The sequence below is a fragment of the Narcine bancroftii genome, chromosome 1, assembly GCF_036971445.1.
Source record: "Narcine bancroftii isolate sNarBan1 chromosome 1, sNarBan1.hap1, whole genome shotgun sequence".
Classification (NCBI taxonomy): domain Eukaryota; kingdom Metazoa; phylum Chordata; class Chondrichthyes; order Torpediniformes; family Narcinidae; genus Narcine; species Narcine bancroftii.
The window spans coordinates 334,704,275-334,731,893 of NC_091469.1; the positions used below are offsets into that span (position 1 = coordinate 334,704,275).

At 43.9% G+C, this 27,619-nt stretch overlaps 1 protein-coding gene across 2 annotated transcripts in view; it reads right to left on the reverse strand.

The window, feature by feature from the left end:
* LOC138748729 (centrosomal protein of 72 kDa-like) overlaps positions 1-27,619 on the reverse strand; it is a 254,596-nt gene that overhangs the window by 190,198 nt on the left and 36,779 nt on the right. For both annotated transcript variants that reach the window (XM_069909398.1, XM_069909405.1), the window contains exon 2: positions 12,616-12,743. In XM_069909398.1, the coding sequence (XP_069765499.1) occupies positions 12,616-12,743 (128 nt within the window). The remainder of the gene's footprint in view (positions 1-12,615; positions 12,744-27,619) is intronic.

Here is a 27,619-nt window from a genome sequence, read left to right on the forward strand (position 1 = left end):
TATGCAACTTCTGAGAAAATCCAAGTGGCCTATTGTTGGAGGTTTAATACAATGTTGTTAAAAAATATGGAATTTATTGATTTTTTGAAAAAACAAATTAATTTTTTTTTAAAGAAAATTCTAATTCTGTTCAAGTAAGTTTGTATTATGGGATGCTATGAAAGCCTATTTGAGAGGACAAATAATTAGTTATACTTCTAAAATAAAAAAGAATCGATTAAATCAGAGTTTTTAATTAGAGAAACAGATTGATGAGTTAGAAAAGGAATTTCAGAAAGATGCTACCGAAGATCAGAAAATAGAATTATCTAGGTTGAAATTGGAATATAATAATTTGCAATCTTATGAATTTGAATATGTGATTAATAGGACTAAACAAAGGTATTATGAATGGGGAGAGAAAGCATATAAGGTACTGGCGTAGCAATTAAAGAAAGAACAGATTTTGACTATTAATGCTGTTAGATGGAATTCCCTTATTACTTATAAACCTCGTGTGATTAATGATGAATTTTACATATTTTATAAAAAGTTATATACATCTGAAGGAAAACAAGAAACTGGATCGACTGATCTTTTTTTAATCACAGTTGAATTTACCGATATTAGCGGATGCAGATATACAGGAGTTAGAAGAACCATTTACTAATTCAGAAATTAAAATGGCTATGCTGGAAATGTCGAATGGTAAATTGTTTGGTGATGATGGATTTTCGGTTGAATTTTATGAAATTTTTTATGATGATTTATCTACAGTGTTTGGGGATGCATTACATCAAGTTGGAGAACATTATGAATTACCTCAGTCTTGTTCTAGTGCTTTAATTACAGTAATTCCAAAAAAAAATATCCTTTGAAGGTATCTTCATATAGACCAATTTTGTTGTTCAATGTAGATTATAAAATAATAGCTAAAATATTAGCGAATAGATTAGCTAAATTTTCACCTAAGTTGATTCATATGGATCAAACAGGTTTTATAAAGAATAGATATGCTTCAGATAACATTTTGCGCGTGATTAGTTTGATTAATAGATTTCAACAATATTCAGACCATCCAATGGTGATATCTCTAGATGCAGAAAAGAGATTTGATAGAGTTGAATGGAACTTTTTGTTTAAAGTTTTGGAAAAATTCAAGTTTGGTCCTTTTTTCATTGGTTGGATTAGGGCTCTGTATAGTAAACCGGTAGCTAGAGTATTGACGAATGGTTTGATTTCGGAACCCTTTAAGCTATCTCGATCAACTCGTCAAGGTTGTCCTTTATCACCGGCTTTGTTTCCGTTAGTGATTGAACCTTTAGCACAATTGATAAGACAAAATACACAGATACAAGGTATGAAAGTTTTAGACGAGGAGTATAAAATTAATTTATTTGCAGATGATGTATTGGTGTATTTAATAAACCCAGCTCAATCACTTTTGCACTTGAAGGAGTGTTTAATACAATATGGATGTCTTTCTGGATATAAAGTTAATTGGGAAAAAAGTCAAATATTACCGGTAAGTGAAGGGGATTATTCAGTTTATAAGAATATTATTAATTTGAAGTGGACTGATTGAATTAAATATGTGGGTATAATTTTGAATGTTAATTATCAATCTTTATATAAATTATGTTCCGTTAATGAAAAAAATTAAAACTGATTTGATCAAATGGAAAGATTTACCTATTAATTTAATGGGTAGGATAAATAAAATTAAGATTAATATTTTTCCGCGTATATAATATTTGTTTCAATCTATTCCGTATTTACTTGATAATATTTTTTTTCGAGATTTGAATAAAATGATTAGGGAGTTTTTATGGAGAGGTAAATTTTCGAGAGTAGCTTTGAATAAATTAACTTGGAAATATGAGTTAGGGGGATTACTTTTACCACATTTTCAATATTATTATGAAGCAGGCCAACTTAAATTTATTTTAGTTCATTGATGGATTTGGTACGGCCTCCTAGATTGAGATGGCAAATATTTATGAATTTGAAATACATCAGTTTTTGTTTAGATGGAATATAAATTTGTTACAACAATATAATGTGCCTATACTAAAACATTTAATGAAGTTATGGATAAAGAAAAATAAAATGACAGGCTCTAGGGGTAAATTATCGGCTTTGACTCCGTTGTATAATAATCAACTTATTCCTTTTTCAATACATAATCGAAGTTATTGCATTGGAGATTTAAAGGTGTGAAAAATTTGCGAGATTGTTTTAAAGAGGGTAAATTTTTATCTTTTAATCAGATGAGGGAAGGTTTTGGTATTGAAAAGAATTCTTTGTTTCTATATTATCAAATTCGATGTTTGGTAAAATGCATGATTGGTAGAGATATGATTTACCTGAAATTACTAAATTTGAGACTTTTCTTATGAAGGTACCAGAGAAGGGTTATATTTCATCTATGTATCAAATATTACAGGATGGTGTGGATAAAAAGGTTTGGGATAGATCTAAAAGTAAATGGGAAGCGGATACTGGTTTTATTTTTTCCGAAGATGATTGTTTAGATCAGGGATGTCAAACTCAAATTCACGGAGGGCCAAAATTAAAAACTTGGACTAAGTCGAGGGCCGAACTAAATATTTATTGAAAATTTTCAACAACATCTGCATGTTTTCTCTTCTTTCAACATATGTAATGTTAAACTTTAGGATATAACTTTAGGAGGATAATGTTACAGGTCAGGAGTAGGTAGCTCAAGTTCACCCTTTGCTTGACCTGAGGGAAACATATTTGGTCCCTGTGGAGATGTAGTCAGCATTCACAGGCTGTGTTCATTTTGGCCTGCATCAGGACTCAGCATTTCCTGCTCACACCTCAGGCTCTAGGCCTCTATTCACCCTCGACCCACCATCCCTCTACCTGACTAGTCCTTTACCCAACCTCTACTCACCCCTCACTCCACTCGCTCTGCCTCTACCCACCCCATCCTATACATGCCCCTCTTCTGCCTCTCCCCTCAACCTGTTCCTCCCTCTACCCGTCTCTCACCCTCTAATCACCCCTCCCCTACTCGCCCTGCCCCTCCCCTTTTACCTCTTCCCTATCCACCCCTCCTTCTACTCATCCCTCCCTCTAACTGTCCCTCGCACCACCATAACTTCCCCTGCCCATTACTCCTCACCTACACCCTCTGCCCACCCATGCTTACCCACCCACTCAGGCCCAGCGTGCTGCTGATCATCCTTTGCGAACAGCCACCATCTCTCTCTTCACATGCAGGGCCGAACCAGCCGTCCCTGGGGTCCGCGCAGGTGCAAGCGCTGAAGGCCGTGGTGACCGGGAGAAGTGCGCTCGCGCTGTGGAAGGGCCTTCCGGTGCCAGTCGCGCGGGGCTCGCACTGCCCGGGGGCCGTGCGCAGCCTGCCATGCCCGTCGCGCCGACAGGAAATTACAGGCGCTCGCCCATCCGCCGCACCGCTCAACAGGTGGGAGAAGTGACTGGTTGTGCGGGGAGCCTTCCAACTGGCTTGCCGGCTGATGACATCGACAGACTTCTCGTGTTACAATTTTTCGTGTTATAATGGGGAAGGATGTGCAATGAAGGGGGAGGATGGTGGGGGTGACATTACCAAAAAACAGCATCGGCTCTCGCTGCAGGGCGGGCCACCTCTAATACATTTTTGAAATGATCTTGCGGGCAAAATATAATTATATCACGGGCCAAATTTGGCCCGCGGGCCAGAGTTTGACATGTGTGGGTTAGATATTTGTTATGATAGTGTAACTAGATTGATAAATGCTCGTTATGCAATGATTAACTATAATTTTTTGCATCAATTATATTTAACACATGAAAAATTAAAAAAGTATGGTTTTCATGAATCAGACTTGTGTTTTAGATGTGGTGATATGGTTGGAACTTTTTTTCATCCCGTTTGGTCATGAATACATATACAACCTTTTTAGAAGAAAATTCAATCGTTTTTAGAATATCTGTATTAGTTTAAAATAGTTTTAGATCCAACAGTATTTTTATTGGGTAGTTTACAACCTTTGAAAGTTTGGGATTAGATAAGTTTCAGCTTGCTTTTGTATATTTACCTTTATCCGTACCGAAAAAATGTATTGCTAGATACATTGCAATACAAATGTATTGAAAGATACAAATATGATTGATATTAATAGATGGGATCATGAGAGCAGGTCACGTCTCCAGAATGGAGGTCCATCGCCTTCCCAAGATCGTGTTATATGGCGAGCTCTCCACTGGCCACCGTGACAGAGGTGCACCAAAGAAGAGGTACAAGGACTGCCTAAAGAAATCTCTTGGTGCCTGCCACATTGACCACCGCCAGTGGGCTGATATCGCCTCAAACCGTGCATCTTGGCGCCTCACAGTTCGGCAGGCAGCAACCTCCTTTGAAGAAGACCACAGAGCCCACCTCACTGACAAAAGACAAAGGAGGAAAAACCCAACACCCAACCCCAACCAACCAATTTTCCCCTGCAACCGCTGCAACCGTGTCTGCCTGTCCCGCATCGGACTTGTAAGCCACAAATGAGCCTGCAGCTGATGTGGACATTACCCCTCCATAAATCTTCGTCCGCGAAGCCAAGCCAAAGAAATGAGATGAAATATTGTTTAAATATGGAAAAAATTACATATGTTTCATGTGCTAATTATAATTTTTTTATTAATAAGTGGTAATTATATTCAGAATATTTACATTTCAATTTACATTGATTAGATCTTAATATGTATATTTGATTTTTCTTTAATAATTTTTTCTTTTTTCTTTCTTTATGGCTCTCCTTAGGAGAGTTGGCTGAAGTGGGGGGGGGGGTGTTTCTTTTCTTTTCTCTCTTTTTATATATATATATAAAATAACATTCATGTTTATGGTTAATTGTTGTATATGTCATATATTATTTGTTTTTTTAATGAATAAATAAAGTTTTTTTTTTTAAAAACTAGGCAGGGATGTCCACTATCTCCCTCACTGTTTGCTTTAGCAATAGAACCATTGGCAGAAATGATAAGAACAGAAAAAAAAGGAATAAAAATAAAGGAGAAGCAATATAAAATCAGTTTATTGGCAGATGACATCATAGTATACTTAAAAGAACCAGAAATATCAATGAAAGAACTATATAAGAAATTGAAGGAATATGGAGAAATATCAGGGTACAAGATCAATGCAAATAAAAGTGAAGCAATGCCAATGCATAATGCGGATTACACAGAGTTTAAAAAAGAATCACCATTTAAATTGCAAACACAAGCAATCCGATACCTTGGTATTAGATTAGATAATAATTTAGGCCACCTATACAAATTAAATTATCAGCCATTAATGAAGAAATTACAGGATGACTTGGAACATTGGAAAGGATTGCCACTAACACTGATAGGGAGGGTAAATTGCATTAAAATGAGTGTCTTCCCAAGGATACAATACCTATTTCAATTGTTACCAATTCCCTTAACAGAGAAATTCTTCAATGAACTAAAGAGAATAATAAGGAAATTCTTATGGAAAGGGGGGAAACTGAGGATAGCACTAGATAAATTAACAGAATGGTACAAACAAGGTGGTTTGCAGCTACCAAACTTTAAAAATTATTATAGAGCAGCACAATTAAGGTATCTATCAGATTTTTATCAAACAAGGGTAAAACCAGATTGGACCAAGACAGAGCTAGATAAAATAGGGGAGAAGGTGCCAGAACATATACTTTATAAGTGGGATGAAAAGCTGCTGCAATATAGAAGTTCACCAGTACGGCACCATTTACTCAACATATGGAAGAAGATTCACGTAGAAAGGAAAAAAACAAATTACCAACTACCAAAATTATTATTGACGCAAAATCAGCTAATCAATAGATAACTTTCCTTTAGAGAATGAGAGAGAAAAGGAATTAAAAGAATAGAAAATTGTTTTTTGGGAAATAATTAATTATCATTTGAACAAATATGGAATAACTCATGGTACAATGTTTGCATACCACCAACTGAAAACCTACTTAAAGGACAAATTGGGAAGCAGGCTGAGATTACCAGAAGGAAGCAGTTTTGAATATGTTATTACAGAAACAATAATAAAAAGATTTATAATGAACATGTACATCAAGCTGCAAGAGAAGGAAAATGATGAAATAAGCTATAATCCAAACAAAAGTGGGAAAAAGATCTAAACATAAAGATAAAAAATGAAATATGGGAAAATTTATGCTCTGGAACCATGAAAAATATAATAAACACGAGGTTACACATGATACAATATAATTGGTTACACAGGCTATATATCAAGCCCCAAAAGTTAAATATATGGGATCCAACATTATCAGATAGATGTTTTTGCTGTAAGAAGGAAACGGGAACAACAGTACATGCAATTTGGGCATGTGAGAAAGTGAAAAAGTTTTGGGAAGATCTAAATCAGGTATTAAATAAAATCACAAAAAGCAACTTACCAAAAAAATCCAGAGATCTTTCTTCTAAGTAATATAAGTAAAGAATTAGGCCTCAAACTGGATGAAGTGCAAAAAAGATTTATTATGATAGCCTTAGCTGTAGCAAAAAAATGTATAATGTCAACTTGGAAATCAGAAGAGAGCCTAAGAGTATAGCAATGGTACATAGAAATGAATAAATGTATTCCATTGGAAAAAATTACATATAGTTTAAAAAATAAAGTCACATTATTTCAACAAATTTGGGAACCGTACATGGAACACAACAGAGAGGGCCTACTGTGGACCTCCACCCCCTAAAATGATAAAATGAGAAGAAGACAAAATGACCTGATCCAGTGTGTAAAAGTAGATGACACAATTTTCTTGTTTACTTTCATTGTGCGATGACATTGTTTAATGGTTTTATTGTATTGTATATGTTGAACATTTAATGGGTTTGGAGGGGCGTGAGAAGGAGTGAGGGAAGAGAGGGGGGAAAAAAGGGGAGAAAATGCCACTATGTATATTCAAGAGGGAAATGTTTGTGTGTATTTTAATTGATATGGTTCATACTGTGAAAAATTAAAATTAAAATTAAAAAACAAAAAAAGTGTTCATATATTAATTTATAAATTTTGGCAATTAGCCTATTAAAGTTGTTTTTAACCTCTGTAGCACTGAGAAATGCTACCTGCATTTATGCATAAATAATTTTTTTAAATCAGAGGTCATACATTTCAAATATTGCAGAACAAAAATTTATTGCAACAGATAGCATTATGCAAATTATACAAGTTTCAAAATTACTTTTGTCTAAATATAGCCAGAATACAAATGAAAATATCCAATTCTTCTTTAATGAAGTTAATAGTATGTTTTGTATGCACATGAGAAAGTAAATGTGCTTTGACATAATCCAAAAGACATTATTATTGTATTGTAGTTTTCAGAATTGTAGTTTTTGTATTAACTTATTAAAAGTTTATGTCCTGAGGCAAAAAGATTGCAAAGTACAGGGAAGTTGAGGCCATTTGTATAAATCTTACCTATCAGTTTATCTTAACTATCAACTAAAGTGCCAGAGCTCTGCTCAAACCAGACAGTCCAGGCTCCCAGTGCCTTTGTAAAGACAAAAGAAACTGCTTTGCTGAAGGACTTCACAAGTAGGTCTTAATTGGAGTAATGGATTATTGTTTTGGAAATCAACAGATGAAAGGACTCAGAAGATTGGGGCTGGTGCCACAGTCTTGTCTGAATGCAGTCTGCTGTTCTAAGAAGGCCATGTGATTTTGGAAGCAGAGAGAGCCGAACAGGAGTTTCTTCCAGAGAAAGAGGGAGAGACTGACTGCTGGTTTTCTGCAGTGGCTTTTGGAAGCTTGTTTGAAAGACAGGTTGTAAGTTCTGACTTCATCCGGTTCAAAGCCCTTGTGGTCCATACAAGAGGAGATGGCTGGCTGTGTGGTTTTTTGCCTGACATAAGGGAAACAGAAAAGGAACTCTGTGGTGACTTGAAAAATCAAGAAATTGAAGTGACTGATGGAAGTAAATCAGTTTGTGTGTGTGTCCAATGAGCAACGAATCTCTCTGAAAACCGACAAGAACCTTCCTGAGTAGTAACCATTTACCTTTCAAGCACCAAAGCCTGGTGAAGATTCATAAATGTTAAATTCTTTGCACAGTATAAGAATTGCCTGATACCGGTGAACTTGGAAGAGTGAGAAGTGGGATTGGATTGTGATCAAAGAAATTTTCTGAACTCACACACCCATTAAATATGTTCACTTAGAATTAGAAGGGGGCTAAGTTAACAGTAATAAGATAAAGTTTGATCCTGTTTTTATGTTGGAAAAAAAATTAAAAGCAAATTTTGTTTAAGTAACCATTTGTCTTGGTGAATTTCTATTGCTGCTGGGTTTTGGGATACCCCATCACATCAGGGGTATTTTTTTTAAAATATATAAACACAGAGAGTTGTGGGTGCCTGGAATGCCTTGCCAGGGATGGTGGTGGAGGATGAAACATTAGGTGCATTTAAGAAACTCCTAGACAGGTACATGGATGGAAGAAAAATAGAATGTTACGGGATAAGGAGGGTTTAGTACTTTTTTTAAAGGAATTTATGGGTCAGCACAACATTGAGGGCCAAAGGGCCATGTACTGGGCTGTAGTGATCTATGTTCTAAACAGATTTCTCTTGAAAAAGGTATGTAAAAGTCAGAAACAGAAATAAAAATGACAAGAATATTCTGTGGATGCTGGAAATTGAAACTAAAAGCTCTAAATGTTGAAAGAGCCAATTATCTGAAATTGTTGAACTTAATGCTGAGCTATGAACGCTGTAATATCCATAGTTTGAAGATGCACTTCTCTTCAGACATGTGCTGTGCTACATTGGAGGACAAATAGGTCAGAAGTAGAGCAGGAGAAAGAGAAATACACTGAGACAATCTGAAATTTGGGGTCACACTTGCAGACTGAATGGAAGGTCTCTGCGAAACAGTGGCACCTGTGTTTGATCACCCTAACACAGAGGAGTGAACCCAGGATGTTGCCACAAACCTTTTGTTTCTCTCCTCCCCTCCTCTACTTCTGAAGACCTGCTGATATCAGACTTTCCTCAACTCTGATTTTTCATCAACCTAAAAAATTAATGCTTTTCCCTTCATAAACACTACATAATTTACTGGATATTCAGCTTTTTTTTTAAATTTTTCCAGGACTTGCACTATTTTCCTTTTTGTATTAGAGAAGTAATCCTGAGCACTAACATTAGATTATTTAATTGGCTAGTGAACTGATTCACTGAAACATTGCTTCAATAAAGCCAGGTCTTCCAGGTCTGAAAATTATGTTGATTGAATAAAACATTGAGGAATAAGAAGTGTTCAATTTAGACCTCAGATTCCAGATCCATTTTTTCAAGAAAGGATGCAGTTTGAGTCAGCTGCATTGAATTTGTAGTAACAGAAATATTAGACAAAGAGAGATTAATTGTGCTTGAAATAATCCTGAGGTTCAGTCCCCTCTATTACTGAGTTTAAAGTGGACATTAGTTTGCAGCAATAATACAAGCATATTCAGGAATGAAAATCTGGGATTTGCTGATGCTCTCTAGAATTTTTATTCCACATTGGTACCTGCTGCAAGGGACAGCTTTAAAATACAGTACAACTACAGTATAAATACAGTACAGTATAAATACAGTACAGTATATATTTCTTGGCTTCGCAGACGAAGATTTATGGAGGGGTAAATATCCACGTCAGCTGCAGGCTCGTTTGTGGCTGACAAGTCCAATGCGGGACAGGCAGACACGGTTGCAGCGGTTGCAGGGGAAAATTTGTTGGTTGGGGTTGGGTGTTGGGTTTTTCCTCCTTTGTCTTTTGTCAGTGAGGTGGGCTCTGCGGTCTTCTTCAAAGGAGGTTGCTGCCCGCCGAACTGTGAGGTGCCAAGATGCACGGTTTGAGGCAATATCAGCCCACTGGCGGTGGTCAATGTGGCAGGCACCAAGAGATTTCTTTAGGCAGTCCTTGTACCTCTTCTTTGGTGCACCTCTGACATGATGGCCAGTGGAGAGCTCGCCATATAACATGATCTTGGGAAGGCGATGGTCCTCCATTCTGGAGACGTGACCTACCCAGCACAGTTGGATCTTCAACAGCGTGGATTCGATGCTGTCGGCCTCTGACATCTCGAGTACTTTGATGTTAGGGATGAAGTCGCTCCAATGAATGTTGAGCATGGAGCGGAGACAACGCTGGTGGAAGCGTTCTAGGAGCCGTAGGTGATGCCGGTAGAGGACCCATGATTCGGAGCCGAACAGGAGTGTGGGTATGACAACGGCTCTGTATACGCTTATCTTTGTGAGGTTTTTCAGTTGGTTGTTTTTCCAGACTCTTTTGTGTAGTCTTCCAAAGGCGCTATTTGCCTTGGCGAGTCTGTTGTCTATCTCGTTGTCGATCCTTGCATCTGATGAAATGGTGCAGCCGAGATAGGTAAACTGGTTGACCGTTTTGAGTTTTGTGTGCCCGATGGAGATGTGGGGGGGCTGGTAGTCATGGTGGGGAGCTGGCTGATGGAGGACCTCAGTTTTCTTCAGGCTGACCTCCAGGCCAAACATTTTGGCAGTTTCCGCAAAACAGGACGTCAAGCGCTGAAGAGCTGGCTCTGAATGGGCAACTAAAGTGGCATCGTCTGCAAAGAGTAGTTCACGGACAAGTTGCTCTTGTGTCTTGGTGTGAGCTTGCAGGCGCCTCAGATTGAAGAGACTGCCATCTGTGCGGTACCAGATGTAAACAGCGTCTTCATTGTTGAGGTCTTTCATGGCTTGGTTCAGCATCATGCTGAAGAAGATTGAAAAGAGGGTTGGTGCAAGAACGCAGCCTTGCTTCACGCCATTATATATACAGTACAGTATAAATACAGCACAGTATAAATACAGTACAGTATAAATACAGTACAGTATAAATACAGTACAGTATAAATACAGTACAGTATAAATACAGTACAAATACATTACAACTCTGATTATTCAAAATGGTCAGGACCGGACCTATTTTGGATGACTGAATTATTCAGATAACTGGTCATTTCACCTATCAATGCTTAAACAACAACAAACAAGAAGTGAGGCTTTTTAAGCATTAAACTAATGCTTAATTCTCATCCAAAAAAAAAGCTAGTGGCACCCAATCATCGACACGTCCCCACCGCTTCCCAGGCTGGTGGACCACTCACTGGCGAGCCCCCGTGGACTGTTCTGGCAGGAGCTGTTCTGGCTTAGCATCCTGGTTCTCATTATTGGAGCCCGGCACAGACCCGGTCTTCACCAGTGCACACTCCCCCTCCCAACCGTGGCCAGCAATCACTGACACCTCCCCACCAAGGTCCCAGTCCTGCCCAGGACTGCTCCACTCACATTTTCAGCCCGGCAGCACCCCTGACCCCACAGCCCTCCTGCACTGCATATTTTTGAACTGTGAGATTACGGCATCTGCTGCAGATACTATTGTCTCACAGCATCACAGGAGCACCTGACGTCAGACTCTGAGCCCACCCCTTGGCCTACACCAGAGCTCCCAACGTCCGTCCAGTGTGTGTGTGTGGTTGGCCAAGGGGAAGATTCGGAGTCAGCGTTAGGAACTCCAGTGTAGGCCAAGGGGAAGGTTGTGACGGAGTTGGGCATCACCAGAGTCCCAACTCCAAACCCTACAGCACATCCACACCAGGGAGTTCAGCGTCCATGTGCAGCAGTAGGCCAAGGGGAGTGTTCTGAGTCAATGTCGGGAGCTCCAGTGTGCCAAGGGGAAGGGGAGAGGCAGAGGAGGGAGGGGAAGGGGAGTGGAGAGAGGAGGGAGGGGAGAGGAGAGAGGAGGGAGAGGAAGGAGAGAGGAGAGAGGAGGGAGAGGAAGGGGAGAGAGGAGGGAGGGGAATGGGAGAGGAGAGAGGAGGGAGGGGAAGGGGAGAGGAGAGAGGAGGGAGGGGAAGGGGTGAGGAGAGAGGAGGGAGGGGAAGGGGAGAGGAGAGAGGAGGGAGGGGAGGGGGAAGGAACACCATTGAGACTGAGGTCCTGTTCCTGCTCGGGAGGTGGCTCTCCTTGATAATGCTGGGACAAGGGATTCCTCCAACAGCTTGCGGCTGGAAGACAGCGGCATGCAGTTTGAGAGGGAGAGGTGGAGAAAAAAAAGTCCATGGGGAAGGTACTAAAGAAAAAATGGAAAGAGAGGAAGGGAATTACCTGAAACAAGGATTTTATGTCATGTGAATGCTTTTTCCCCTAATCTGTGAGGTCACTTCAGCTCCAAAAAACTTTCAGATAAATGAGGATTTCTGATTGTTTTGGATATCCTCTATCCAAAATTTTTTCAGAGGTGAATAGATTTCACTTCCAGGTCCAAACCAATTTTGGATAAATGAGGATTTCGGATGATTGTAGTTGTACTATAAATGATGGACACAAAACTGCAAATTATTCTGATAGAAAGGTTGACAAACTATTTGTTAGCAACCCGTTAAAATGCACAAACAACTCCTCATGAATCAAACTGTATGCATCAACAAATAATGAACACGGGAAAAAATTTTAATTGGGGCCATATGTTATGCGAGATGACTAAAGCAAGACCCAAGGACAGTAATGATGCAGGTTGCTAAACTGAATATTATACTTTTCAGTTACAGTAATTATAATATTCACAATAAAACTCACCTCTAATGAAATCAAAGAATTATGGGAAAGATCAAGGAATTTAAGACGTGTAAAGTTCTTCAGAGATTTGCCAAGATGTGTGATCTTTTCTTCACCACTTCCTGGTAGGAACAAAGACCGTACGTCCGCTAAAGCAGAAATAAAGAATCAGCTTTTATTCCATTTATCGACTCCAATAAAAAGAGTTAATTTACCATAAAATTATTAGTTTTGCTGTTCTTATTAAATAAAAAGATAGCAATCATGTTTCAATCTACAAACATATTACAGGCATGCTCTTTTGAAACGGATTGCCCTCCCCCCCATTTCCCACATCTCCTGAAGTTGCTGACCCTGGAGGGGTATCATGTCCATAACGCCACAGCAAATATTTTCTTACATTAGGTGTCACAGCTGAGCCAAATCTTACTCTTGCCATACATCCACACTCCCACTCTGGTTAATAATTAGAAACAAAGGTTTTCTGATGTTTTCCCTTGGTCATATCCTGAGAATACTGAAATTCATGGTTAATAGCTCAAACTGCTGCCAAAGCATGACTGATTGGCAATATTCTGCACTTCAGTTAAACTGATATAAACCAAAAAGTTGAACAGGTTATTCCAAGTTCTCTGATGAACCCCCACCTCCTGTCAGTATCCAAAGATGATGTGTGGGCTGCCTTCAGGAGAGCATCCAAAGAAAGCATCCTGTTTGTATGGAGTATCTGTCTGAGTACTGAAAACTTGTGCTGACCAACTGGCTATGTATTCATGGATATCTTCAACATCTCACTCTGGCAGGATATAGTATCCACCTGTTTCAAACAGGCCACAATCATCCCAGAGCCCAAGAAGAGCATGATAACCTGCCTTAATGATTACCAACCAGTGACACTCCTATCTTTTGTGATGAAGTGCTTTGAGAGGCTCGTGTTGAAGCACATCAGTTCCTGTCTGAGCAGCAACAAAAACCAATTCCAATTTGCCAATTGTAGCAACAGGTTCACCAAAGATGCCAACTCACTAGCTCAACACAAAACCCTGGAGCATCTGAACAGCAAAGATTTACAGATCATGATGCTCTTTATTGACTGCAGTTTGGCATGACAACAACATTATCCCCTCCAAAGTAAGCAGCAAACTACAAGATGTCGGCCTCGATACCCAACTTTGCTCCCTATTCTCCCTTCTCCCCACTGTGTGATTGGATCCTGGATTTCCTTACCTTCAGACCCCAATCAGTGCAGATTGGCAAGAATATTGTCAATATTGTCATGACAAGTCTTGTTACATGAAATTGCCTACTCCCTGCTGTAAGGTAGGCAAAGAATCGCCATTAGTGTCACATCGCACAATGGGAGGGGAAGAAAAGCAGAAGTCCCTTGAGAGTTCCTGAGTTTCCATGGATTTGTCTCCAGTACTCCCGCAGCCATACAGGCTCCTGTTCAAATCAGGGGTGACCCAAATTCCAGATCCAAACCTTCAAAATGATTCAATCCTGCAGGCCCTCAGGAGCCATTTTTGTCCTCTGCACCCTCTTGAATCCTGGCTCCATTACCCGTTCCCATGAGCCAGTCGCCAGCACTCTGCAGTGAAAAATAAAACTCTGCAGACACTGTGATTGTAGTAAAAGAACATAGAAATGTTGGTGGAACTCTGCCGGTCTTTTCAGTGTCTAAAGGAGACAAAAACATATTGCAAACACTTCAGGTCTGAGCCCTTCTTCAAGCCAGAAGCAGGAAATCACAGAAAGTTTCAGAATTCAGACAATGCTGTCTTAGGGAAGAATCCAGAATAACAAAAGGTGTTAATTGGATATGATAAAGGATGAGGTAAAATATCATGTTTCTGTGAAAGGAGACAGAATGGAGAGACAGAAGGCTTCTTCAGGTGCATCCTCCGCCAAGAATGCACCTGAAGAAGCAAATTCAGACCTGTGGAATGGTCGTTCAGGTGGCAGCGCTGAAAGCACAGCGCTGGCCATCTGAAAGGGGACAGCTTAACAGGAGGCGCCTCGGAGAGCACTCCGGCTCCTGTCCCTTCTGTCAGGGCTCACTGATCCCACTACCCCATACTCTCCCCACATCCCTGTATCAGTCCCCACACTGTGGGGTGACCAGCACAGGGTGTCAGAGCTCACTGATCCTACTGCCCCGTGCTCTCCCCACAGCCCTGTATCAGTCCCCACACTGTGGAGCGGCCGATGCGGGCTGTCAGAGCTAGGGCGGCCGGCGCGAGACGACCCAACAATGATCCCAGTGCCCCGTGCTCTCCCCACAGCTACTTATCAGTCCCCACTCTATGGGGCGGCCAGCGCAGGCTGTCAGCGCCGGGTCAGCCGGCACAAGCTGCCCCAGTGCAGACTGCCTGCACTGGCTGCCCCTGACCTGAAGTACCGCGCCAGGGTGCTTAGCAGCTGCTTTCAGGCGGCTGCATTCAGGTTCTGGGGGAGACCTCAATGCTCCGGTGATTATCCAGAGGGTTACAAAGTTCACCTCTCCTGCGCTTTCAAGTGGCTTCCTGTCAGCCGCATTTCGGCATAATATGTGGCTTTACATTGGGGGACTTTGCCTACAGATAAGGAAAGCCAGCAGAGGAAAGGGGGGATTTTAATGAAAGCCCATGCACATCCCCAAGTGCAAGCCTGTGAGGGTATCTCACCCCCGTAACCTCTTTCTGGTCCGTTGTAGTGCTCACTGACCTGTAGAATTGTTTCCTATGTTCCTTAACGGGGAGGGGGAGAAAGAATGCCTCCCCATTTCTGGTGTCCTCTACTGATCTATTGCTCCCCAGAGTCCACAACCCCTCGTGGCCACTGCTGAGTACAGACGCCACCATCTTGGGGACAGGCACATGGTTGCAGGATTTTAGTTTAAAAATAGCATTGGCATCCTCCACAATCTCCATCAATACTGAAGCACCACAGAGCTGCGTACTTAGCTCACTGCTCTACTTGTTTTAACCCTATAGCTGTATCTCTCAGTATGACAACATACACAAATTTGCTGTTGATACCACAAAAGCAGGATGAATAAATATGATGGTGAGCCAGCATCCAAGAGGGAGATTGAAAGTTGGCTGAATGTGGACTAACAAAAACCTCTCATAATATCACCAAGTCCAAGAAGCTGATTTTAGACTTCAGAAAAGGAAAACCAGCAGTGTACAATGTGAAGGATCAGAAGTGGAGAGAGTGAGCAAATTTAAATTCCTGGTAGTAACCATCTTGGAGGACTTTTCCTGGACCCACATACTAATGTCATCATGAAGAAAGCAAGTCACCATTGCCAGTTCCTCTTGAGTTTGTGGAAGTTCGGTCTAACAGTGAAAACCTTTGTCTTACTGGAAAGTGTGCTGACAGGCTGCCACATGGCCTGGCAGTGGAGCACCAATAATTCTGAGCCAAAAGCTCTGCAAAAGATAGTGTACACAGCCCAATAAATCACAACAAAATTCCCCCACCATCAGAAAATCTACATGGAACACTGCTGTCAGAAAGCAGCATCAATCATCATTCAGGATCCATTCCACCCAGGACATGCTCCATTTTTGCTCCTGCCATCAGAAAAAAGGTATAGGTGCCACAAGACTTGTAACACTTAAGTTCAGCAACACTTGCAATCTCCTCCACCATGAGATTCCTAATCAACAAACTCAGGGATTCATTTAAGAACTCTTACTTTGCACTTTATTTATTATTGAATATTCATTTTTTCTGTATTGTACATTTTGTTGACATTTCTTTCTTTGTTTACAGTTCCTTCTTTTGTATACATATCTTTTATCTTGAGTACAGTTTACAATTACTGATAAATTCTGCCTGACTAGCAGGAAAATGAATCTCAGTGTTGACGTGATGTCATGTAGCTACAGTACTCTGAAAATAAATCTGAACTTTGAAGTTTCCAATATATTATAATCATTTCATGAACATGACAAGAATATGTTTGAAGATTGAAAAAAAAATTGTTTCCATTTTTGACCCTTAATTTTGGAGAAGAGGAAATAAAGATCAATTTGGTTCATGATCTTAAATATCACCAGCATTCATTTCACAAGAAACAGGATTTTGGTTTCCTCTTTTTTTAAAAACAAAACCCAAAAAGGACTTTGTTCACAATATTTTATTTACAGAAAAAAAAAGTATTCAAAGTCTCTACATTGCCAGCACTGAGGCACTTTGTTACTCCCCCCTCTGTCGTTTAAGCGGTGCACCCTTGGTCTCAGCCCACAATGCCTAGTAACAAAGGATTCCAGACCAGCCATTCTCAGTCCTTTTAACTTGGCTATGACCTGCATAGAATTCTGCTCAAAATTTATGGGGGCTTCTCCCTGTGAAGCGATCAATTCTTGGCTTCTTCCAGACTTCTCTCCCACTGACCACATAAAAATAATTGTATATTACATGACATGAAAAGAAATCAAGGCTTTTAGTTAAATATGCTGTGGCTCGGGCCAAAGGTTCTATAACTAATGCAAATAAGGCTGGTGACAGCGGAAGGGCCCAGTTGATCTTAACAAATTAAATACCGGCGAAATCTGTCCATTCATCACCACCCGAAAAGAAGGATTAGTATATAATGCCTTAACCCAACCTGAAAAGAGTGGTCCAAATTTAAATCTTTCTAACACCTTAAATAAAAAAATTCCACTCCACATGGTCGAAGGCCTTTTCTGCATCTAGCGCTAGTTTCATTGGCTGGTTGAGTTGCTGTCTTGAAGCATTAATTATTGTAATTAATTTAGTAATATTATCAGCTATTCTTGATAAATCCTGCTTGATCCTCATGTACTAATTTCAGTAAGAAATTAGCCAATCTGCTAAAACTTTTGCTACAATTTTGTAATCTACATTCAATAAAGATATTGGTCAATATGAATCTACTTTTAATGGGTCTCTATCTTTCTTTGGTATAACTGTTATTAATCCCCTTGAAAACTACTCTGGAAATAAAGCTGTATCAATGGCTTGTTTAAGAACACACACACAGGAATTAACCAATCATAAAATTCTTTATTCCATTATAAATCCATCTTCTCCAGGCGATTTTCCACTCGGCAAAGATTGTAATGCCTCCTTAATTTCCAGATCAGTAAATGGACCATCAAATATCTTAATATCCTCTTACTCTAATAAAGGTAAATTTAAATTACCCAAAAAAGATTCAATCTGCTCCGTATCTGAAATCCCTTCAGATGTATATAAATCCCGATAAAATGTACGAAATTCATCGTTAATATCCTGTGGTTTATGTTATCTCTGAATTTCTCCTAACTGCATTAATCATTCTAGAAACTTGTTCAGTTTTCATCTGCCATGCTAAAACATTGTGAGCTCTTTCACCCAACTCATAATAGCGCTGTTTCGATCGTTGAATCATTTTTTCATAATTGTAGGTTTGCATAGTATTACATCAAACCTTCAATTTAGACAACTGTATTTTATTATCCTCTGTTGAATTTTCCTGAAATTTCTTCTCTAGTGTGGCAATTTATTTTTCTAAATTCTGACTGACTGCTATATATTGCTTCTTCACTTTTGCTGTATTACTCATAATCTGGCTCTGCAAATATGCTTTTAAAGTATCCCATAAAGTAAACTTACTCTGAACTGAACCTTCATTCGTTTCTAAAAAGAAACTAATCTGATCTTTTACAAACTTAATAAATTCAGGGTTTTTTTTAAAACAACATTTCATTTAATCTCCAACGATAACTAATTTCTGCCGCCTCAGCAGCACTACATGAAATTAACAATAGTGAATGATCAGGCAGAATCCTACTCTTATACTCAGCCTGTCCGATTCTACCCTGCAAATGTGCTGATACCAAAAAAAATCTATTCTTGAAAACAAATCATGATGGGCAGAATAAAATGAAAAATCTTTTTCAGTTAGATTTATAAGTCTCCATATTTCTACTAAATTTAAATCCCCATCAACTTGGTTATTCTTTTCGCCATTTTAGTTTCCTTCACAATTTTTGGAGATTTATCCAACAATGGGTCCAAACAACAGATAAAGTCCCCTCCTACGATAATATTTTCATTTGACTGATTCAAATACAAAAATGCATTCAGTCACAAATACTACATCGTCTTCATTCAGTGCATTCAGATTCATCAAAGTCCAAGCTTCTGAAAATATTTTACAATTAACCTTCAAGACTCTACCTGCATTAGCACAAAAAGATTCTAAAATAAAAGGCATCTTTTTATATATCAAAATTGCTACTCCTTGAGCTTTGGAATTAAAGGAAGACGCTATCACATGTCCGACCCAATCCCATTTCAACTTCAAATGTTCTTTCTCAGTCAGATGAGTCTCTTGCAAAAATGCAATGCCCACCTTCATCTTTTTGATATAATCCAACACACGTTTCCTTTTTATTGGATGATTAATCCCTTTAACATTAAATGTCACAAAATTCAATTTACTCATTATTCCCTTCCGAATGGCACCCAACACAACAAACCCTTACACAAAATATAAGCTCCTTAAAAAAACCATAAAGCTACCAATATATAAAATAATATTTTAAAAAATCAAATAAAAAAACCCTTGTATATAAGAAAAAAAACCCTAACAAAAAAAACCACAAGTTGTACCCCCCCTCTATTAACCAGGTGTGGTCAAAACCACGAGTGGCAGACGACTTCAGAAGATGCAGAGTCGTCCACAACCCCCCCCCCCACCCCCCAGCTGATAGTCCAGTAGCAAAGAAAAACTTTTCCATGTTCAGACATTCATTCCACAGCCTCCATGGCACCAGCAACTTGACCATCATCTCCAATCTCAATCAATTTCTGCTCCTCCACTTTCTTCCTTCCGTTTTTATTCCCATTCTTAGGCAAGAAGTGAATATTAAGGGAATTACAATTGGTGGGCAAGAGAATAAAATTAATCTGTTTGCAGATGATGTGTTTGATATATTTGTCTCATCCTAAAAGTGCTTTAGAATCATTACAAAATTTGTTGAAACGATATGGGGTAAGTTTGGGCTATAAATTAAATTGAGATAAAAGTGAGATATTACCAATATCAGCTGAAGACTACTCAGATTGTTAACAGCTTACAAAGTTTAAATGGTCAAATAAAATTCAGTGTTTAGGTGTAATAGTGGATAAAGAATATCAAAATTTATACAGATTAAATTTTGTGCCTTTATTAAATAAGATTAAATTAGATTTAAATAGATGGAAGGAGTTACTGTTAACACTGACTGGATGAGTAAATTGTATTAAAATGAATATATATCCTCATATTCAGTATTTATTTCAATCCATTCCAAGTGCTGTACCAGTTCGTTTGTTTTTATAGAAAGGCAAGTTGTCCCGAGTTTCTATGCAAAAGTTGACATGGAGGTATGATTTAGGAGGTCTTCAATTACCACATTTTCAGAATGATTATGAAGCAGCACAATTAATGTTTATTAATAGACTGTTTGATGTTGATCAACCTCCGGTGTGGGCAAAGGTGGAGATGGATCAAATTCGGGAAAGAATATACATCATTTTATATATAAATGGAACCCATTGCTTCTACAGCAGTATAAACTGCTGCAGGTATGGTATAAATAGAATTAACTTTTAGGTTCAAAAGGTAAAATTTCAGTTAAGACACCACTATATCAGAACCAGGCAATTCCGTTTTCTATGAATAACCTCTATTTGAAAGATTGGGAATCAAAAGGAGCGATATTAGTGGAAGATTGTTTTGAAGTCGGTTTATTTCTTTCGTTCAACAGACTTAGAGAGAAGTTTGATATATCACAAAATACTTTATTTGCTTATTATCAAGTGCAAGATTTATTGTTAGAATGTTTTGGTAGAGAGTTAATATTACCTGATCAAATGAAATTTGAGATTAATTGTTGATAAGGGGAAAAAGGGATTTGTCTCAGAAATTAACTTGTTATTACAGGAAAAGTTGAAGAAGATAGATATATTTAAAATAAAAGATAAATGGGAGATGTTCGATATAGTTCAATTGTAATTTTTTGTATCAGTTATACTTAACTCCCGAAAAATTGAAAAAATATAGATTTAGAGCATCAGATTTGTGTTTTGGTGTGGTGGACAGGTACTTTCTTTCATTCAGTATGGGAATGTACAAAGGTGAAGCCCTTTTGTGAAAAAGTAATTACATTTTTGCGAGATTTATTCAAAATGTATATGTTGATCATGGGTATGTATATTGAGATATATGGATACAATTACTGCAAATTTACGTTTGGAGAAACCTTAAATTGCATTTATACATCTAGGATTGGCTAGTAAATGTGCAGCTGCAACTTAGAAAAATGATGTTGAATTGAGTATACAAAGACGGCATAATGAAATTCAAACATGTATTTATTTGGAGAAGATAACGTAAAATTTCCAGAATAATTTTTTTATATAAAATGTGGAGTTTGTTTTTGAAATGTATGGGTTTAGATGTTAGGTAAAAGTTTTATATGTGATGAAAGATGCAAAAGGATGGCACACCATACAGCAACCCTGTTATAACTTGATGTTACTGTGACTTTTTTAAAAATCAGCTCTCAAGGGGGGAGGGCTGTAGGGCTGTAGGAGGTGGGGTAGGTGTGGGGGGGATGAGAGGGGGGAATTTTAGATTACATTTTGTATTTTAGGATTTTGAAAAAATTTTAAATAAAATTTTTTTTAAAATGCTGTGGCCCCAAGGAGCAGGGGTGGGTGGTAAGGTCTTGTTGAGAACAACTGCTCTAGTCTGAGGTCCTTCCCCACAGCACCCTACTCATTCAGCCTAGGATATGCCAGTCAACAGTATTCACTCTAACATTTCTGTGTGCTCAAAGACCAACAGGGATCTTTCATTTATTTGATGGTCTTCCAGCAGTTCTGGTTGCTTGACTCTGGCTTGGCTACGCGGATGAAGATTTATGGAGGGGTAAATGTCCACGTCAGCTGCAGGCTCGTTTGTGGCTGACAAGTCCGATGCGGGACAGGCAGACACGATTGCAGCGGTTGCAGGGGAAAATTTGTTGGTTGGGGTTGGGTGTTGGGTTTTTCCTCCTTTGTCTTTTGTCAGTCAGGTGCACTCTGCGGTCTTCTTCAAAGGAGGTTGCTGCCCGCCGAACTGTGAGGTGCCAAGATGCACGGTTTGAGGCGATATCAGCCCATGGCGGTGGTCAATGTGGCAGGCACCAGGAGATTTCTTTAGGCAGTCCTTGTACCTCTTCTTTGGTGCACCTCTGACACAATGGCCAGTGGAGAGCTCACCATATTACACGATCTTGGGATGGCGATGGTCCTCCATTCTGGAGACGTGACCTACCCAGCCCAGTTGGATCTTCAACAGCGTGGATTCGATGCTGTCGGCCTCTGCCATCTCGAGTACTTCGATTTTAGGGATGAAGTCGCTCCAATGAATGTTGAGGATGGAGCGGAGACAACGCTGGTGGAAGCGTTCTAGGAGCCGTAGGTGATGCCGGTAGAGGACCCATGATTCGGAGCCGAACAGGAGTGTAGGTATGACAACGGCTCTGTATACGCTTATCTTTGTGAGGTTTTTCAGTTGGTTGTTTTTCCAGACTCTTTTGTGTAGTCTTCCAAAGGCACTATTTGCCTTGGCGAGTCTGTTGTCTATCTCGTTGTCGATCCTTGCAACTGATGAAATGGTGCAGCCGAGATAGGTAAACTGGTTGACCGTTTTGAGTTTTGTGTGCCCGATGGAGATGTGGGGGGGCTGGTAGTCATGGTGGGGAGCTGGCTGATGGAGGACCTCAGTTTTCTTCAGGCTGACTTCCAGGCCAAACATTTTGGCAGTTTCCGCAAAACAGGACGTCAAGCGCTGAAGAGCTGGCTCTGAATGGGCAACTAAAGCGGCATCGTCTGCAAAGAGTAGTTCATGGACAAGTTTCTCTTGTGTCTTGGTGTGAGCTTGCAGGCACCACAGATTGAAGAAACTGCCATCCTTGCGGTACCGGATGTAAACAGCGTTCTTCATTGTTGAGGTCTTTCATGGCTTGGTTCAGCATCATGCTGAAGAAGATTGAAAAGAGGGTTGGTGCGAGAACGCAGCCTTGCTTCACGCCATTGTTAAGGAAGAAGGGTTCAGAGAGCTCATTGCTGTATCTGACCCGACCTTGTTGGTTTTCGTGCAGTTGGATAACCATGTTGAGGAATTTTGGGGGGCATCCGAGGCGCTCTAGTATTTGCCAAAGCCCTTTCCTGCTCACGGTGTCGAAGGCTTTGTTGAGGTCAAGAAAGGTGATGTAGAGTCCTTTGTTTTGTTCTCTGCACTTTTCTTGGAGCTGTCTGAGAGCAAAGACCATGTCAGTCGTTCCTCTGTTTGTGCGAAAGCCGCACTGTGATTCTGGGAGAACATTCTCGGCGACACTAGGTATTATTCTATTTAGGAGAATCCTAGTGAAGATTTTGCCTGCAATGGAGAGCAGCGTGATTCCCCTGTAGTTTGAGCAGTCTGATTTCTCGCCTTTGTTTTTGTACAGGGTGATGATGATGGCATCACGAAGGTCCTGTGGCAGTTTTCCTTGGTCCCAACAAAACTTGAAAAACTCATGCAGTTTGGCATGCAGAGTTTTGCCGCCAGCCTTCCAGACCTATGGGGGGATTCCATCCATACCTGCTGCTTTGCCACTTTTCAGTTGTTCAATTGCCTTATATGTCTCTTCCCGGGTGAGGACCTCATCCAGCTCTAGCCTTAGGGGCTGTTGAGGGAGCTGGAGCAGGGCGGAATCTTGGACTGAGCGGTTGGCGCTGAAAAGAGATTGGAAGTGTTCTGACCATCGGTTGAGGATTGAGATCTTGTCGCTGAGGAGGACTTTGCCGTCTGAGCTGCGCAGCGGACTTTGGACTTGGGGTGAGGGGCCGTACACAGCCTTTAGAGCCTTGTAAAAACCCCTGAAGTCGCCAATGTCCGCGCTGAGCTGGGTTCGTTTGGCGAGGCTAGTCTACCACTCATTTTGGATCTCCCGGAGTTTGCTCTGAAGATGGCTGCATGTGCGACGGAAGGCTTGTTTCTTCTCTGGCCAGGACGGCTTTGTAAGGTGAGCCTGGTGGGCAGCTCGCTTCTTTGCCAGCAGCTCCTGGATTTCCTGGCCGTTTTCGTCGAACCAGTACTTGTTTTTCCTGGAGGAGAAGCCCAGTACTTCTTCAGTGGATTGCAGTATGGTAGTCTTCATCTGATCCCAGAGGGTTTCAGGGGACGAGTCCGTGAGGCGGATTGCATCCTCGAGCTTTGCTTTGAGGTTTGCCTGGAAGTTTCCTCTCACTTCGTCTGACTGCAGGTTTCCAACATTGAACCTCTTTCTGGGGGCTTTACTGTTCCTGGGCTTTGGCTTGAAGAGAAGGTTGAGCTTGCAGCGAACCAGCTGGTGGTCAGTGTGGCATTCCACGCTGGGCATGACCCTGGTGTGGAGCACATCTCGTTTGTCTCTTTCTCACACCAGGACGTAGTCCAGGAGGTGCCAGTGTTTGGATCGGGGATGCATCCAGGTAGTCTTCAGGCTGTCCCTCTGCTGAAAAAGCGTGTTTGTAATGACAAGCCGCTGTTCTGCGCACAGCTCCAAAAGGAGGCGCCCGTTGTCATTGCACTTGCCGACACCATGCTTGCCCAGGATTCCTGGCCAGGTTTCTGAGTCTTTGCCGAAGCGAGTGTTGAAATCGCCAAGGATGACAACTTTGTCGGCTGTAGGGGTGCGTTGAATGAGGTTGCGCAGGTCAGTGTAGAACTTGTCCTTTTCCGCTGGTTCCGCCTGGAGGGTTGGAGCATAGACACTGATGAGGGTGATGCGACGCTTGTTTTGAAGGGGGAGTCGCATGGACATGATCCGGTCCGAGTGGCCTGTCGGGACGTTTTCGAGTTTGGAGGCAATGGAGTTTTTGACCATGAAGCCTACACCAGATAGGCGCCGTTCATCCATAGGCTTGCCAGACCAGTAGAGTGTGTAGCCCGCGCCGCGTTCTTGGAGGCTGCCTACATCTGCAAGGCAGACTTCACTGAGAGCAGCTATGTCGATGTCAAGTCTGAGGAGTTCATGTGCAATGAGGGCAGACCGACGTTCAGGTCTGTCGGCCTTGTCTAGCATGGTTCTGATGTTCCAGCATGCTAGCTTGAGTTTGTGAGCATCTTTTGAGGGGGGAGGACGTGGAGGGGGAGGACGTGGAGGGGGAGGACGTGGAGGGGGAGGACGTGGAGGGGGAGGACGTGGAGGGGGAGGACGTGGAGGGGGAGGACGTGGAGGGGGAGGACGTGGAGGGGGAGGACGTGGAGGGGGAGGACGTGGAGGGGGAGGACGTGGAGGGGGAGGACGTGGAGGGGGAGGACGTGGAGGGGGAGGACGTGGAGGGGGAGGACGTGGAGGGGGAGGACGTGGAGGGGGAGGACGTGGAGGGGGAGGACGTGGAGGGGGAGGACGTGGAGGGGGAGGACGTGGAGGGGGAGGACGTGGAGGGGGAGGACGTGGAGGGGGAGGACGTGGAGGGGGAGGACGTGGAGGGGGAGGACGTGGAGGGGGAGGACGTGGAGGGGGAGGACGTGGAGGGGGAGGACGTGGAGGGGGAGGACGTGGAGGGGGAGGACGTGGAGGGGGAGGACGTGGATGGGGGAGGACGTGGAGGGGGAGGACGTGGAGGGGGAGGGCGTGGAGGGGGAGGACGTGGAGGGGAGGACGTGGAGGACGTGGAGGACGTGGAGGACGTGGAGGACGTGGAGGGGGAGGACGTGGAGGGGGAGGACGTGGAGGGGGAGGACGTGGAGGGGGAGGACGTGGAGGGGGAGGACGTGGAGGGGGAGGACGTGGAGGGGGAGGACGTGGAGGGGGAGGACGTGGAGGGGGAGGACGTGGAGGGGGAGGACGAGGAGGGGGAGGACGAGGAGGGGGAGGACGAGGAGGGGGAGGACGTGGAGGGGGAGGACGTGGAGGGGGAGGACGTGGAGGGGGAGGACGTGGAGGGGGAGGACGTGGAGGGGGAGGACGTGGAGGGGGAGGACGTGGAGGGGGAGGACGTGGAGGGGGAGGACGTGGAGGGGGAGGACGTGGAGGGGGAGGACGTGGAGGGGGAGGACGTGGAGGGGGAGGACGTGGAGGGGGAGGACGTGGAGGGGGAGGACGTGGAGGGGGAGGACGTGGAGGGGGAGGACGTGGAGGGGGAGGACGTGGAGGGGGAGGACGTGGAGGGGGAGGACGTGGAGGGGGAGGACGTGGAGGGGGAGGACGTGGAGGGGGAGGACGTGGAGGGGGAGGACGTGGAGGGGGAGGACGTGGAGGGGGAGGACGTGGAGGGGGAGGACGTGGAGGGGGAGGACGTGGAGGGGGAGGACGTGGAGGGGGAGGACGTGGAGGGGGAGGACGTGGAGGGGGAGGACGTGGAGGGGGAGGACGTGGAGGGGGAGGACGTGGAGGGGGAGGACGTGGAGGGGGAGGACGTGGAGGGGGAGGACGTGGAGGGGGAGGACGTGGAGGGGGAGGACGTGGAGGGGGAGGACGTGGAGGGGGAGGACGTGGAGGGGGAGGACGTGGAGGGGGAGGACGTGGAGGGGGAGGACGTGGAGGGGGAGGACGTGGAGGGGGAGGACGTGGAGGGGGAGGACGTGGAGGGGGAGGACGTGGAGGGGGAGGACGTGGAGGGGGAGGACGTGGAGGGGGAGGACGTGGAGGGGGAGGACGTGGAGGGGGAGGACGTGGAGGGGGAGGACGTGGAGGGGGAGGACGTGGAGGGGGAGGACGTGGAGGGGGAGGACGTGGAGGGGGAGGACGTGGAGGGGGAGGACGTGGAGGGGGAGGACGTGGAGGGGGAGGACGTGGAGGGGGAGGACGTGGAGGGGGAGGACGTGGAGGGGGAGGACGTGGAGGGGGAGGACGTGGAGGGGGAGGACGTGGAGGGGGAGGACGTGGAGGGGGAGGACGTGGAGGGGGAGGACGTGGAGGGGGAGGACGTGGAGGGGGAGGACGTGGAGGGGGAGGACGTGGAGGGGGAGGACGTGGAGGGGTAGGACGTGGAGGGGTAGGACGTGGAGGGGAGGACGTGGAGGGGTAGGACGTGGAGGGGAGGACGTGGAGGGGGAGGACGTGGAGGGGGAGGACGTGGAGGGGGAGGACGTGGAGGGGGAGGACGTGGAGGGGGAGGACGTGGAGGGGGAGGACGTGGAGGGGGAGGACGTGGAGGGGAGGACGTGGAGGGGAGGACGTGGAGGGGAGGACGTGGAGGGGGAGGACGTGGAGGGGGAGGACGTGGAGGGGGAGGACGTGGAGGGGGAGGACGTGGAGGGGGAGGACGTGGAGGGGGAGGACGTGGAGGGGGAGGACGTGGAGGGGGAGGACGTGGAGGGGGAGGACGTGGAGGGGGAGGACGTGGAGGGGGAGGACGTGGAGGGGGAGGACGTGGAGGGGGAGGACGTGGAGGGGGAGGACGTGGAGGGGGAGGACGTGGAGGGGGAGGACGTGGAGGGGAGGACGTGGAGGGGAGGACGTGGAGGGGGAGGACGTGGAGGGGGAGGACGTGGAGGGGGAGGACGTGGAGGGGGAGGACGTGGAGGGGGAGGACGTGGAGGGGGAGGACGTGGAGGGGGAGGACGTGGAGGGGGAGGACGTGGAGGGGGAGGACGTGGAGGGGGAGGACGTGGAGGGGGAGGACGTGGAGGGGGAGGACGTGGAGGGGGAGGACGTGGAGGGGGAGGACGTGGAGGGGGAGGACGTGGAGGGGGAGGACGTGGAGGGGGAGGACGTGGAGGGGGAGGACGTGGAGGGGGAGGACGTGGAGGGGGAGGACGTGGAGGGGGAGGACGTGGAGGGGGAGGACGTGGAGGGGGAGGACGTGGAGGGGGAGGACGTGGAGGGGGAGGACGTGGAGGGGGAGGACGTGGAGGGGGTGGACGTGGAGGGGGAGGACGTGGAGGGGGAGGACGTGGAGGGGGAGGACGTGGAGGGGGAGGACGTGGAGGGGGAGGACGTGGAGGGGGAGGACGTGGAGGGGGAGGACGTGGAGGGGGAGGACGTGGAGGGGGAGGACGTGGAGGGGGAGGACGTGGAGGGGG